At 40.7% G+C, this 12,476-nt stretch overlaps 1 protein-coding gene across 1 annotated transcript in view; it reads right to left on the reverse strand.

The window, feature by feature from the left end:
* The window catches only part of LOC121385071 (ADAMTS-like protein 3), a 104,000-nt gene that overhangs the window by 48,010 nt on the left and 43,514 nt on the right, over positions 1–12,476 (reverse strand). The window contains exons 4-6 of the mRNA XM_041515610.1: positions 11,447–11,597; positions 5,099–5,231; positions 3,999–4,200 (exon numbers count right to left, since the gene is read on the reverse strand). Of these exons, the coding sequence (XP_041371544.1) occupies positions 3,999–4,200; positions 5,099–5,231; positions 11,447–11,597 (486 nt within the window). The remainder of the gene's footprint in view (positions 1–3,998; positions 4,201–5,098; positions 5,232–11,446; positions 11,598–12,476) is intronic.

Here is a 12,476-nt window from a genome sequence, read left to right on the forward strand (position 1 = left end):
ATAATGTAGACACCAACTGAAGTACACGTTTATAAATATACAACTGAAAAATACATTTTACACGTTTGTAACAACTTTTAATTACATTTACACGTGTGTAAAACGCTGAAATATATGACGTAACAAGCGTTTCTGTTTTCTGCACTCTCCCGTACGCATTGAATATGACAATATTCCTATTATACTATATAGCTGTGTGTGTACTAATAAATATTATACCCATGGCTGTCATTCAGACAGATTTAAAAGTTAATTTTTCAACAAAGTACATATTTGTATGAATGCAGTATAAAGGTGATATTCCCAGTATTATTTTCAAAAATCAATTACACGTTAACCTGTTTGATAAATAAACACAAAATTATTAGTTGCCACAGTACACTTACTAAATAATGAACAGACAATGGCTGAAACAGTTTAGACTGTAACACAATAAAATGTATGTACCATAAACTAAAACAAAAAGAAAGAAAAAGCTTCCAACTGAACATGCTAAAAAAACCCCACAAAAAACCCATCTGTTTATATAAACGGTTATCAACGCTAGTATCTTTTGGTCAAAGTTGCTCGGTTTATATTACAAGAAGGAGAAAAATAAACTATTTATGAAACTAGAGCTAAACGTATCTTGGTGCCTTTTTACTCTTTAGTACGGTATTTGACCTAACATTAAATACATCAGTTTGCTGACGTTTACAGCCCTTCTTGTCTAAGAAGAAGATTCCAACCTCAAGATACAAGATAGGTGGTGCTCGTTGTAAACCAACACTCCATTTGGGAGAAGTGGGATGTAGCTCGCTGATAAAGTCTTCGCATGAGGAGCGAAATATTGTAGGATCGATTCCACGCGATTTATTTTCGTTCGGAAGATTTTATACCAGTGGCCATGATAATATGCGCTTTTTTGTCTATTGGAGAGAGCATATATCTTTAAGAAGAAGTTTGTTTTGTTTAACAACATCACTACAGTACATTGATTTATTAATCATCGGCTACTGGATGTCAAACATATGGTCATTTTGACACAGTCATAGAGATGAAACCCGCGACATTTTTACATTAGTAGCAAGGGATCCTTTATATACACTTTTCCACAGACAGGGTAGTATATACTTTGATATACCAGTCGTGGTGCACTGGCTAGAGCGAAAAATAGCCCAATAGGCCCACCGACGGGGATCGATCCTAAACCGACCGCGCACCAAACGAACGTTTTACCACTGGGCTATGTCCCGCCCTATATTTTTAAGATTCCTTATTGCTACTGTGGGTGTGGGTGGGTAATTTGTGGCATGCTTCCATCAGCGAACTGTTCAAGCACGCCTGTCGTAGGTACAAATAGTTCGCGATCGTTAGATGGCCTAAAAGGGGTGGGATAGGGGACTTAAAACAAAAAACAGGGCACAGTATTCTTCAGGGCCCATTGTCACAAAGCATCATAAGCCTAGTTTTGCACGTAAACGCAAATCTACGACTAATATAAATCACAGTTCATATTACTGTTATAGTACAAGAAATAGAGTTTGAAGTACACATATTTTATGTTCCTTTGTCCTTAAAATGCTCTATCTTCCATAATGATGTAATTTCCTGAGTGAAATAGATGTCAAACACGTGTAAATGAATGTTCGGTATACCTGCTAGTTGCAGACTTAAAATTACGAAGTTGAGTGAAATAGGCTCCTGGTTAGATAAATACTAAAAAAAAAAAAACGTTTTTTTCTTCTTCTAGGGAGCAGTAACTCTTAATACCCTTCGTGGTTAGGCCATCGGTCTGCAGGCTGGTAGGTACTGGGTTCAGATCCCAGTCGAGGCATGGGATTTTTAATCCAGATACCGACTCCAAACCCTGAGTGAGTGCTCCGCAAGGCTCAATGGGTAGGTGTAAACCACTTGCACCGACCAGTGATCCATAACTGGTTCAACAAAGGCCATGGTTTGTGCTATCCTGCCTGTGGGAAGCGCAAATAAAAGATCCCTTGCTGCCTGTCGTAAAAGAGTAGCCTATGTGGCGACAGCGGGTTTCCTCTAAAAAACAGTGTCAGAATGACCATATGTTTGACGTCCAATAGCCGATGATAAGATAAAAAAATCAATGTGCTCAAGCGGCGTCGTTAAATAAAACAAACTTTACTTTACTTCTTAATACCCTTCGTTAGGCACGTCATTGAAAAACAATCACAATATTAAGATATCAGGCCTGGTGCTTATAAAAACGTTTAGAGTCTAGACTCGAGACTCTAATAGAGTTTGAGACGTGAACGTCATGACAACGCCATACAAATTGTATGCGCGTGAGTCATTAGAGCATTCTGGCCAAGTTTGTAGATTTGGCTGGTAGATTTACAATTAAATATATTGTGTGTTGGGTTGCAGTTTTAACAAACGTTGCTCTTTTGAATCATTTTTATTTTGGTATTGAAGCAAACTGACTTCAGTCTCACAGACCCCACAAGTGATAATTTGTTCAGAAACGTCTTACTTGATTCACGCTACCGGCCTCGGTGGCGTCGTGGCAGGCCATCGGTCTACAGGCTGGTAGGTACTGGATTCGGATCCCAGTCGAGGCATGGGATTTTTAATCCAGATACCGACTCCAAACCCCGAGTGAGTGCTCCGCAAGGCTCAATGGGTAGGTGTAAACCACTTGCACCGACCAGTGATCCATAACTGGTTCAACAAAGGCCATGGTTTGTGCTATCCTGCCTGAGGGAAGCGCAAATAAAAGATCCCTTGCTGCCTATCGGAAGAGTAGCCCATGTAGTGGCGACAGCGGGTTTCCTCTCAAAATCTGTGTGGTCCTGAACCATATGTCTGACGCCATATAACCGTAAATAAAATGTGTTGAGTGCGTCGTTAAATAAAACACTTCTTTCTTTTTTTTTGATTCACCCTGAAAACACGAATCCTGCAAACCCCGTTGACACGTAACGGAAATAGTAACAGATAAGACTAGGACGTCTTAATGGATTTTAGTTTGGTTCTCCTGTCACAGACGGCAAAAAATGTGATTATGGAGGACGCATAAAATGGAAACTCTTATATCTCTTTTTTTCTCTGCTGACACTGCTAACAGTTTACAATTTGATGAACACAGAGAACTTTATCACAAAGTGATATCTTTGAAAAATGGACAACCCATGACGGATGCTGGAACAATGTGGGAAAAACAGATAAAAAAAGAGAGGGGGATGTACTTCTAGCTTTTAAAATAAAAACTGCCTGATGTGATATACGCTGAAACCTATTATAAAGGCCATCTTTGCTATACAATGAAACCTGACAATGCGGCCACCTCTATTAAGTATCCATTTATCTGAACATACGGCTTTTTATTGTTCATATATTATTTAACAGACCACGTGTAATATACTGATGACGTTCTATAGCTGTAACGTTATTACCAGGGCCCCGTTCCATGAAGCGATCTTAGTGCTACGATCACCTTAAGTACATAAGGTAGCTATACACTTAAGGTGATCTTAGGACTAAGACGCTTCGTGGAACGGGGCCCTGGGTCCCAATTCACAACAACGTTAGCAATTGTTTTGCGATTTGGCAGTGCAATGCAAAAGCAATTGCAATGATGTTGCTTTAAAGAGTTTAAGCGAGCTTTGTGAATTCGACCCTAGGTTTAAATACAACCTGACCAATCACATCATTCTATAGCTGTAACTTTATAACCAAGAGCCTAATTCACAATAACGTTTGCAACTTTGCGATCTCCAACTGCTACAATTAAGTAAATGTCCACGGCAAAAAACACGCAGTGAAAAACACAAATCAAATAGTCTACAGCTAAAAAGAGTGCCGTAAAGAACTAAAAACTCTGCAAGCAATCTCTACGGCATTGCCGATTGCCACAGGTAATTGCACAGGTTGAATATCGTAGTGCAATACAAAACCAAATGTAATGATGACGTTATGTTGCTTTAAAGGCTTAACCGAGCTTTGTCAATTAGGCCCTTATTTTGAATACAATCTGACCAATCACGTACCGGCGACCACTTCCCAGCGTACCACCTGGGACAGAGGACGTTATTGCACTTCCGCGACGTCACCGGCCTCGGGCTGGGGCAGAAGCTGTCGTGTAGCCAGCGTTGGCGTCCGCTCTGGAGGGTGTCCATGCACCTGACGTTCCTCAGCGAGAAGCCCCCTCCACACGTGTGGGTGCAGGTCTGCCACTGGAAAATCTTCCAGCTGCGGAGACAATTACACGGGATAACCCCCAGGTACAAAGGGTCTGCGATCGCTCTCACCTTGTCGGCATCAGTCGCTGACCTTTTCTTAAAACAATTAAATACTCCCATAGCTGCGGGCTTATATTATATATTTTTCTTTTTTATATAGCTACAAAGAAACTGGGAAACACCTACCGACGTCGGTAGTGTAAAGGTTTTGAGGATGGTAGTTACTGAGTTCGCATCCCTATATGTGAGTTTTCACAGCTCAGTAGGTAGGTGTGAAGTCACTAAATCCACTTTTGCGTTTTAAATAGATATTACACACTACAAACAGTAACACATACTTTGGGTAGTTCACTTTAATCAATAATGGTATGAGGCCGTAAACACTAAGTATTAAAAGGTATGTGTGGAACCCAAATTAATACAGATAAAAATAATGCCGACGCCAATGTTTTTTTCAATGTATTTTTTGTTTGTTTATTAATATGCAAATGAAAAAAGTACATTCATATAATTTTATCTCAATCCGTGCTGGTGACATTAAAAAGTGCCGACATGGCCTAATTGTTTTCAGCATGTTTCAGGAAACGCATCGTTTTAATGCCTAAATTGTAGAATGTCTGATTTGAGGGTTTTAAAATATATATTTTAAAATAATATTCATAAAATATACTGTTGTTTTGTGGATATTTCGGGTATGGGGTTTTTCTTGTGTTTTTTTGAGAAGCCAAGCTATTGGGAAATCACTGTTTTGAGGTCGCCATTTTACAAAAATAAAGATGGCCGCCATATTAACTTCTGGGGGAAAATGACATGTTTTGATTGGTTGTTCTATGTAATTTCCAAAAATGTGTTGTTTTAAAAACTTGAACAGCATTACATAAGAATCGTGACTAATATGAAAAACTCACGCTGGCGGACATTTGCGCTGATAACATGCCTTCGTTCTTCCTGGCGGCTTCTGGCGCTTGTGACATTTGTGTTCCTTCACCACGCGACGGCGATTGTAGCGGTCTCGACACTTGAACACCGTCACCTGCTTACCTACAAAACATCAACATCGTCAACAACGTCAATGTCACCTGCCTACCTACAAAACATCAACATCGTCAACAACGTCATCGTCACATACACCGTCACCTGCTTACCTACAAAACATCAACATCGTCAACAAAGTCACCGTCACCTGCTTACCTGCAAAACATCAACATCGTCAACAACGTCATTGTCACATACACCGTCACCTGCTTACCTCCATAACATCAACATCGTCAACAACGTCACCGTCACCTTCTTACCTACAACACATCAACATCGTCAACAACGTCACTGTCACTTGCTAACTTACAAAACATCAACATCGCCAACAACGTCACCGTCACCTTCTTACCTACAAAACATCAACATCGTCAACAACGTCACTGTCACCTTCTTACCTACAAACATCAACATCGTCAACAACGTCACCGTCACCTTCTTACCTACAAAACATCAACATCGTCAACAACGTCACCGTCACCTGCTTACCTACAAAACATCAACATCGTCAACAACGTCACCGTCACCTGCTTACTTACAAAACATCAACATCGTTAACAACGGTACCTGCTTACCTACAAAACATCAACATCGTCAACAACGTCACCGTCACCTTCTTACCTACAAAACATCAACAACGTCAACAACGTCACTGTCACCTGCTTACTTACAAAACATCAACATCGTTAACAACGGTACCGTCACCTGCTTACCTACAAAACATCAACATCGTCAACAACGTCACTGTCACCTGCTTACCTACAAAACATCAACATCGTTAACAACGTCACTGTCACCTGCTTACTTACAAAACATCAACATCGTCAACAACGTCACTGTCACCTGTTTACCTACAAAACATCAACATCGTTAACAACGGTACCGTCAACTGCTTACCTACAAAACATCAACATCGTCAACAACGTCACTGTCACCTGCTTACCTACAAAACATCAATATCGTCAACAACGTCACCGCCACCTGCTTACCTAGAAAACATCAACATCGTTAACAACGGTACCGTCACCTGCTTACCTACAAAACATCAACATCGTCAACAACGTCACTGTCACCTGCTTACCTACAAAACATCAACATCGTCAACAACGTCACTGTCACCTGTTTACCTACAAAACATCAACATCGTTAACAACGGTACCGTCAACTGCTTACCTACAAAACATCAACATCGTCAACAACGTCACTGTCACCTGCTTACCTACAAAACATCAACATCGTCAACAACGTCACTGTCACCTGTTTACCTACAAAACATCAACATCGTTAACAACGGTACCGTCAACTGCTTACCTACAAAACATCAACATCGTCAACAACGTCACTGTCACCTGCTTACCTACAAAACATCAACATCGTTAACAACGGTACCGTCGCCTGCTTACCTACAAAACATCAACATCGTCAACGCCAACGTCACTGTCACCTTCTTACCTACAAAACATCAACATCGTCAACGCCAACGTCAGTCACCACCCAGGACCGTAATTAGTCTCAAATTCGACAGGTGTTGTAATTCTAACACTGGTGGGTGGGACTTAGCTCGGTCGGTTGAATGCTCGCTTGAAGTGTTTGCGTCGCAGGATCAAACCATCTCGGTGGATCCATTCAGTTGATTGTTTTTTTTTCCTCCACCCAACCAGTGCACCACAACTGGTCAAAGGCCGTGGTATGTGTTTTCCTGTCTGTGGGAAAATACATATAAAAAGTCCCTTGCTGCATAAGGAAAAATGTAGCGGATTTCCTCCGATGACTGTATGAGTCAGAATTACCAAATATTTGACATCCAGTAGCCGATGATTAATTAATCAATGTGCTTCAGTGGTGTCCTTAAACAAAACAAACTTTAACTTTAATTTTCTAATACGAAATCTTCAGAGGAAACCCGCTACAGTTTTTAACTAGCAGTAAGGGATCTTTTAAATGCACTTTTCGGCAGACAGGACAGCACATACTATGGTCTCTGATATACTAATCGTGGTGAAACTGATTGGGGTGGTGTCATTAAAAAAAAAATTTTTTAACTTTCCTTAAATTTGTTTTCAATCTGAATATAGATATAATCCGCAAGTACAATACGTTTTAAAGAAAGCATATTAAAGTGGGTCGTGGTGACACACTTACTACTATTGTATAACTAGTACCTTCTATTGACTAATGATATTATCAATTATTATTGCGTAATTTGAGTATTTGTAAACTATTTTTTTAAAGTATTGTATTTTATAATTATATAAATATTGTTATACAGATTAATAAATAAATATTTCAGGATGCTTGTACAAAGATGCAATATGTTTATCCTCAAACAGTTTCATCTCTACTGAAAAGAAAACAAACAGCTAAAAGGATATCATCAGAACCCCGTTTTACGAGGCATTATTAGCCTAAGTTCACCTTACGTGCATAACTATCTTATACACTTAAGGTGATCTTAGCGCTAAGATCGCTTCGTAAAACAGATTTCTGCACAGAGCTGTGTAAGTAAGAGCAAGTCTTAAAATATATGTTTTACTGTATCGATATTCCTTCTGCTCCTACACTTATTAAATAAAAACAAATAAATAAAAACAAACAAACAAACAATAACAATAACCTCACACGTATATTTTACAACAGGTAAAGTTTACACACTTTTATTAAACGATCATCTTTCGTAGTTGGGCGCTTTAACAAATAAAACGAATGACATTAAATAGATGAGGCAAAAACATATACGCGTATAATTAAAAATACACCCTTGTCTGCGCGACAGGCGAAACCTGTTTGTTTTCAAACGACTGCCCCAATAATTATTATTAACGAGGCCTACAGAACAAGGTACTTCACCGGGGACAAGTTTATGCTAGTAATCTGGAAGTTGAGAGTGGCACGCGTCCCGCTTATCTAAAAACTACAAATCACATTTGTGTATACACCCTGCATGTTATCTCGTGTGTTTGTGTCTGTTGCGTGGGTTTTTTTTTAGGTACTTCACAGGTGCGGATTCAAGGCAAGGTTGCTAGAGAGGCGCATCTCCGAAGCGCGAGTGCTGCCATTTTAGCGGGGGTGAGGTGGGGGTGGGGATGGGGGTTGAGGTGGTGGTGGTTAGAATGTATCGACTGAACTTTATAGAGAAACCTCCCCACTGCACACACAACTGCCCCATCCCTCAACAATAATGTTCATGCATGCCTGTCGTGGGCACAACCTTTGACTTCGCCATAGAATTCCGTCCAAGACGGGTTTATATTGGTTTTTAGTGATCAGCTTGATACTTCTATGGAACATTGCCATATAGATAATACATGCTAGTGTAATTCCAAATACTGTAGGTAACGTTTTTAAACGCCATTCACTCCCTGAAAACTGGAGGTGCCTTGTTTAAACGTTGTACTGTTCTCCCCTAGAAAATACTTCATCCGCCCCTGCTTTTTTATCGAGAAAATTCACTACAATATGCGTTGTATGCGTTAATCAACCCACCAGTAAGACACCAACAGCGTTTAAGTGTCTAATAAAAGCAGTAACGTACGTAACAATTACGAATGTGACATTAACATATTCAATATAGTATTTCTGTACAAGACTGATTCGAAAATAAGTTATGACAGTCATCACTGGGGTGCCAGCCAAGACTCGCTGTATTTGATGTTAACCGTTCTTCTGGTATTAACCGGTTTTCACAGTAAGGAAAGAAAGAAATGTTTTATTTAACGACGCACTCAACACATTTTATTTACGGTTATATGGCGTCAGACATATGGTTAAGGACCACACAGATTTTGAGAGGAAACTCGCTGTCGTCACTTCATGGGCTACCCACAGGCAGGATAGCACAAACCATGACCTTTGTTGAACCAGTTATGGATCACTGGTCGGTGCAAGTGGTTTACACCTATCCATTGAGCCTTGCGGAGCACTCACTCAGGGTTTGGAGTCGGTATCTGGATTAAAAACCCCATGCCTCGACTGGGATCCGAACCCAGTACCTACCAGCCTGTTGACCGAGGGCCTAACCACGACGCCACCGAGGCCGGTTCCACAGTAAGGTGTTTTATTCATAGAGAAAAGCTGGTCTTGACTACGATATATGGTTCCAACTTCGACTGTAGAAGGATTGCCGCTTTATAGCTCGCTCTAGTACTGGCGCTAAAATCTTTCTACTGGTAAGTTCCGTAAAACAAACAGGAACGTCGGATTGCGCATCTACGGACGTGCATAACAGAATAGTCTTTGAATAGTTTTTGAAACAAGAAAGTAAGTATTTACAGAAATATTGGTGCATTTATTTTGACGGCAAAGAACCTTTAACTACTTTTTTTTTAAGCAGAATAAGATCATGATTCGACATTCTTTAATACTCTTTCTTTTTTCTGGAGTCACATAAACCCATAAAAGCACCCCCTTGACCTTAGATGAACCCCACCCCCTAGAGACTGGCTCGTGCTTTTGACTCGTACTGTACCAGGTTGAATTCCGATCGACTGGCGACCGACGAGTGTGTTTGGTTACGGGGAGACAACATCGTGAGTGCTATCAACGACAATCGCACAGCTACTACACAAACATGTCGTTTAGCGAGACTAATAATGGCGGACAAAGGCGAGGATGTCAAATATCGCCACTAATGATGAACGAGAGGTACGCGGCTATTTACACGGTCCGCTGACGGCGCATTGCGGTCCTTTGACCTATAACAGGCGACGAGAGTGAAAATGTGGGATCGGTCAGCGGTAATGACGGCAAACATCTGTAGCGGACCATCTGATGTTTCACAGTCAAGACTCGTTAATTGTGAGGAGAGACGGAGAGGACATCGATGACGTGCTCTCAGTCTAATTAATATACCAATGCCCACCAAGACTGGTACATCAAAGGCGTGGTATGTGCCATCCTGTTTGAAGCAGAAAAATACCCCTTTTTTGTTGTTAATCAGCATCTGGTTTGGACATAACTCGCTGGCGAATAGGCGGTTGTTTCCACGACAGGCGTGCTTGAACAGTTATATGACGGAAGTATGCCAAATGTTACCCTCGCCTACAGTATAGGCAACGCCACACGACACGAGTTCCTCGAACGAGATCAGAATAGGAAGGAAGGAAATGTTTTATTTAACGACGCTCTCAACACATTTTTATTTACAGTTATATGGCGTCAGACATATGGTTAAGGACCACACATATATTGAGAGAGGAAACCCGCTGTCGCCACTTCATGGGCTACTTTTTCGATTAGAAGCAAGGGATCTTTTATATGCACCATCCAACAGACAGGATAGCACATACCACGGCCTTTGATGTACCAGTCGTGGTACACTGGATGGAGTGAAATAGCCCAATGGGCCCACTGACGAGGATCGATCCCAGACCGACCGCGCATCAAGCGAGCGCTTTACCACTGGGCTACGTTCCGCCCCAGATCAGAATAGCCACGCGAATAGCCGACTGTGACAAAATAACATTACGATTCATCGGTTGCTTTGCAATCGGTTATTTTTGTACAAGACACTCATGTCATGTGGCGTTACCTTAAGTGCGAGGTATGTCGTTTCGACAGGTTTCTTTGATTATATTAATGCTGCTGAAATTGTGGTAAGTGCTGTCATATTCGTGGTAAAGTGCATACAATTTGTTATAAAATCTTAATATATCCAAAATATTGTATTAGTCGTCAAATAACCATAGTTAGAAATAAGATGTGATGAGGCGTCGTTAATAAACTGTTCCTTTTTTCATTTCCAACTGATGTCATACCTGTGTTTTATTTCTTTAGTGGTAAACACGATATTAAAAACAGTGTCTTGTCTTACAGCTCTGCGCCAAGCTTACTTATCATTTCTTGGTGTAATTTTTCTATCTCTTTATTGAGATAATATGTTTAAAAAGCAAAGATCCTAACTTTTTTGATGTGCACAATTGACATATTTGAAATACATCTAAAAGTCAGCACCACATTCCAGCGTCTACTGATAGGATGAATCAATAACTCGTGCTAAAATTAATAAAGGCACGCTCTCACTGTGTGACTTTTAGTAACAAGGTGTATCTTGTGATTGAGTGTTATTGTGAGAACCACAAGACCATAATTATTTTACACGCACTGTACTAGTAGTGCAGTTTGACTAAATGAGAACGTCACAAATGGCTTGCTACAGGTCGTTACTATAAGTCGCACATGTGAGAACGCCCCTTAAATAAAACAAGGTGTTGCAATCAAGTTACCTACACCACAGGTGGCGCTGCAGCGTGACAGTCCGTCCTCCACCCAGTGGTAGCGCTCCCTTGGGGACGAGAAGCACGTGTTGTTCCCGCCACACACGCGACACAGGTCGAACTGACGCTTGGATCCGAGCACGTGGTCACACCCGACAGGCTGAAACAACAAACACACGTGGGTCAGACTGGCTTATTTAATGGCATCACCAAAGAGCATTGACTAAGTAATTATCGGTTTTTAAAAGCAAAGAAGGAAGGAAGGAATGTTTAGCATCAAAGGATCTTGTATATATGCAGCATCCCACAGACAGGTCATTACATACCACGACCTTTGCAACACCAGTTGTTGAGCACTGGCTGGCCCACCAACAGGAATCAATCCTAGATCACCAGTGCATCACTCGTCTACTTGGATGTTAGACATTTGATAATTCTAACATGTAGTTTTCAGAAGAAATGAGCTACATTTGTTTTGTATAAGCAGCAAGGGATGTTTTATATGCACTTTCCCGTAGACAGGACAGCAAATACCACAGCCTTTGATGTACCAGTTATGGGACATTGGTTGGGACGAGACCCCCCCCCAAAAAAAAAACAAAAAACAACAACAACAACAACAATAAAAAAACAAAAACAAAACAACAACAACAACAAAACAAAACAAACCACCAAAACCAGAGAAGAAGATCCACCAAAGGGATTCGATCATATGTCCAAAGCATCTCAGGTAAGCATTCTACCGATTAAGCTAGATTCCGACTCTATAAGGGTCAGACTGAAATCTGTCCTCAATCTTTAGTCAGCATTTTCTCCATCAGCAGACCTGACACGATTCAATGTTACTTGATGCTTATTTGTTTAGGTTTTTTTTGGTGTGAATGGTCATTCCGAATGTGGGATAGAATTTAGTGAGACAGTGAGACAGACATTAGTGAGACAATGAGACATAGTGAGACAGACAATAGTGATACAGAACAATGATCTGAAAAACAGAAAACAGACGTTACATAGCACTGAGAGAGAAACAAAAACAATT

The sequence above is a fragment of the Gigantopelta aegis genome, chromosome 2, assembly GCF_016097555.1.
Source record: "Gigantopelta aegis isolate Gae_Host chromosome 2, Gae_host_genome, whole genome shotgun sequence".
NCBI lineage: Eukaryota > Metazoa > Mollusca > Gastropoda > Neomphalida > Peltospiridae > Gigantopelta > Gigantopelta aegis.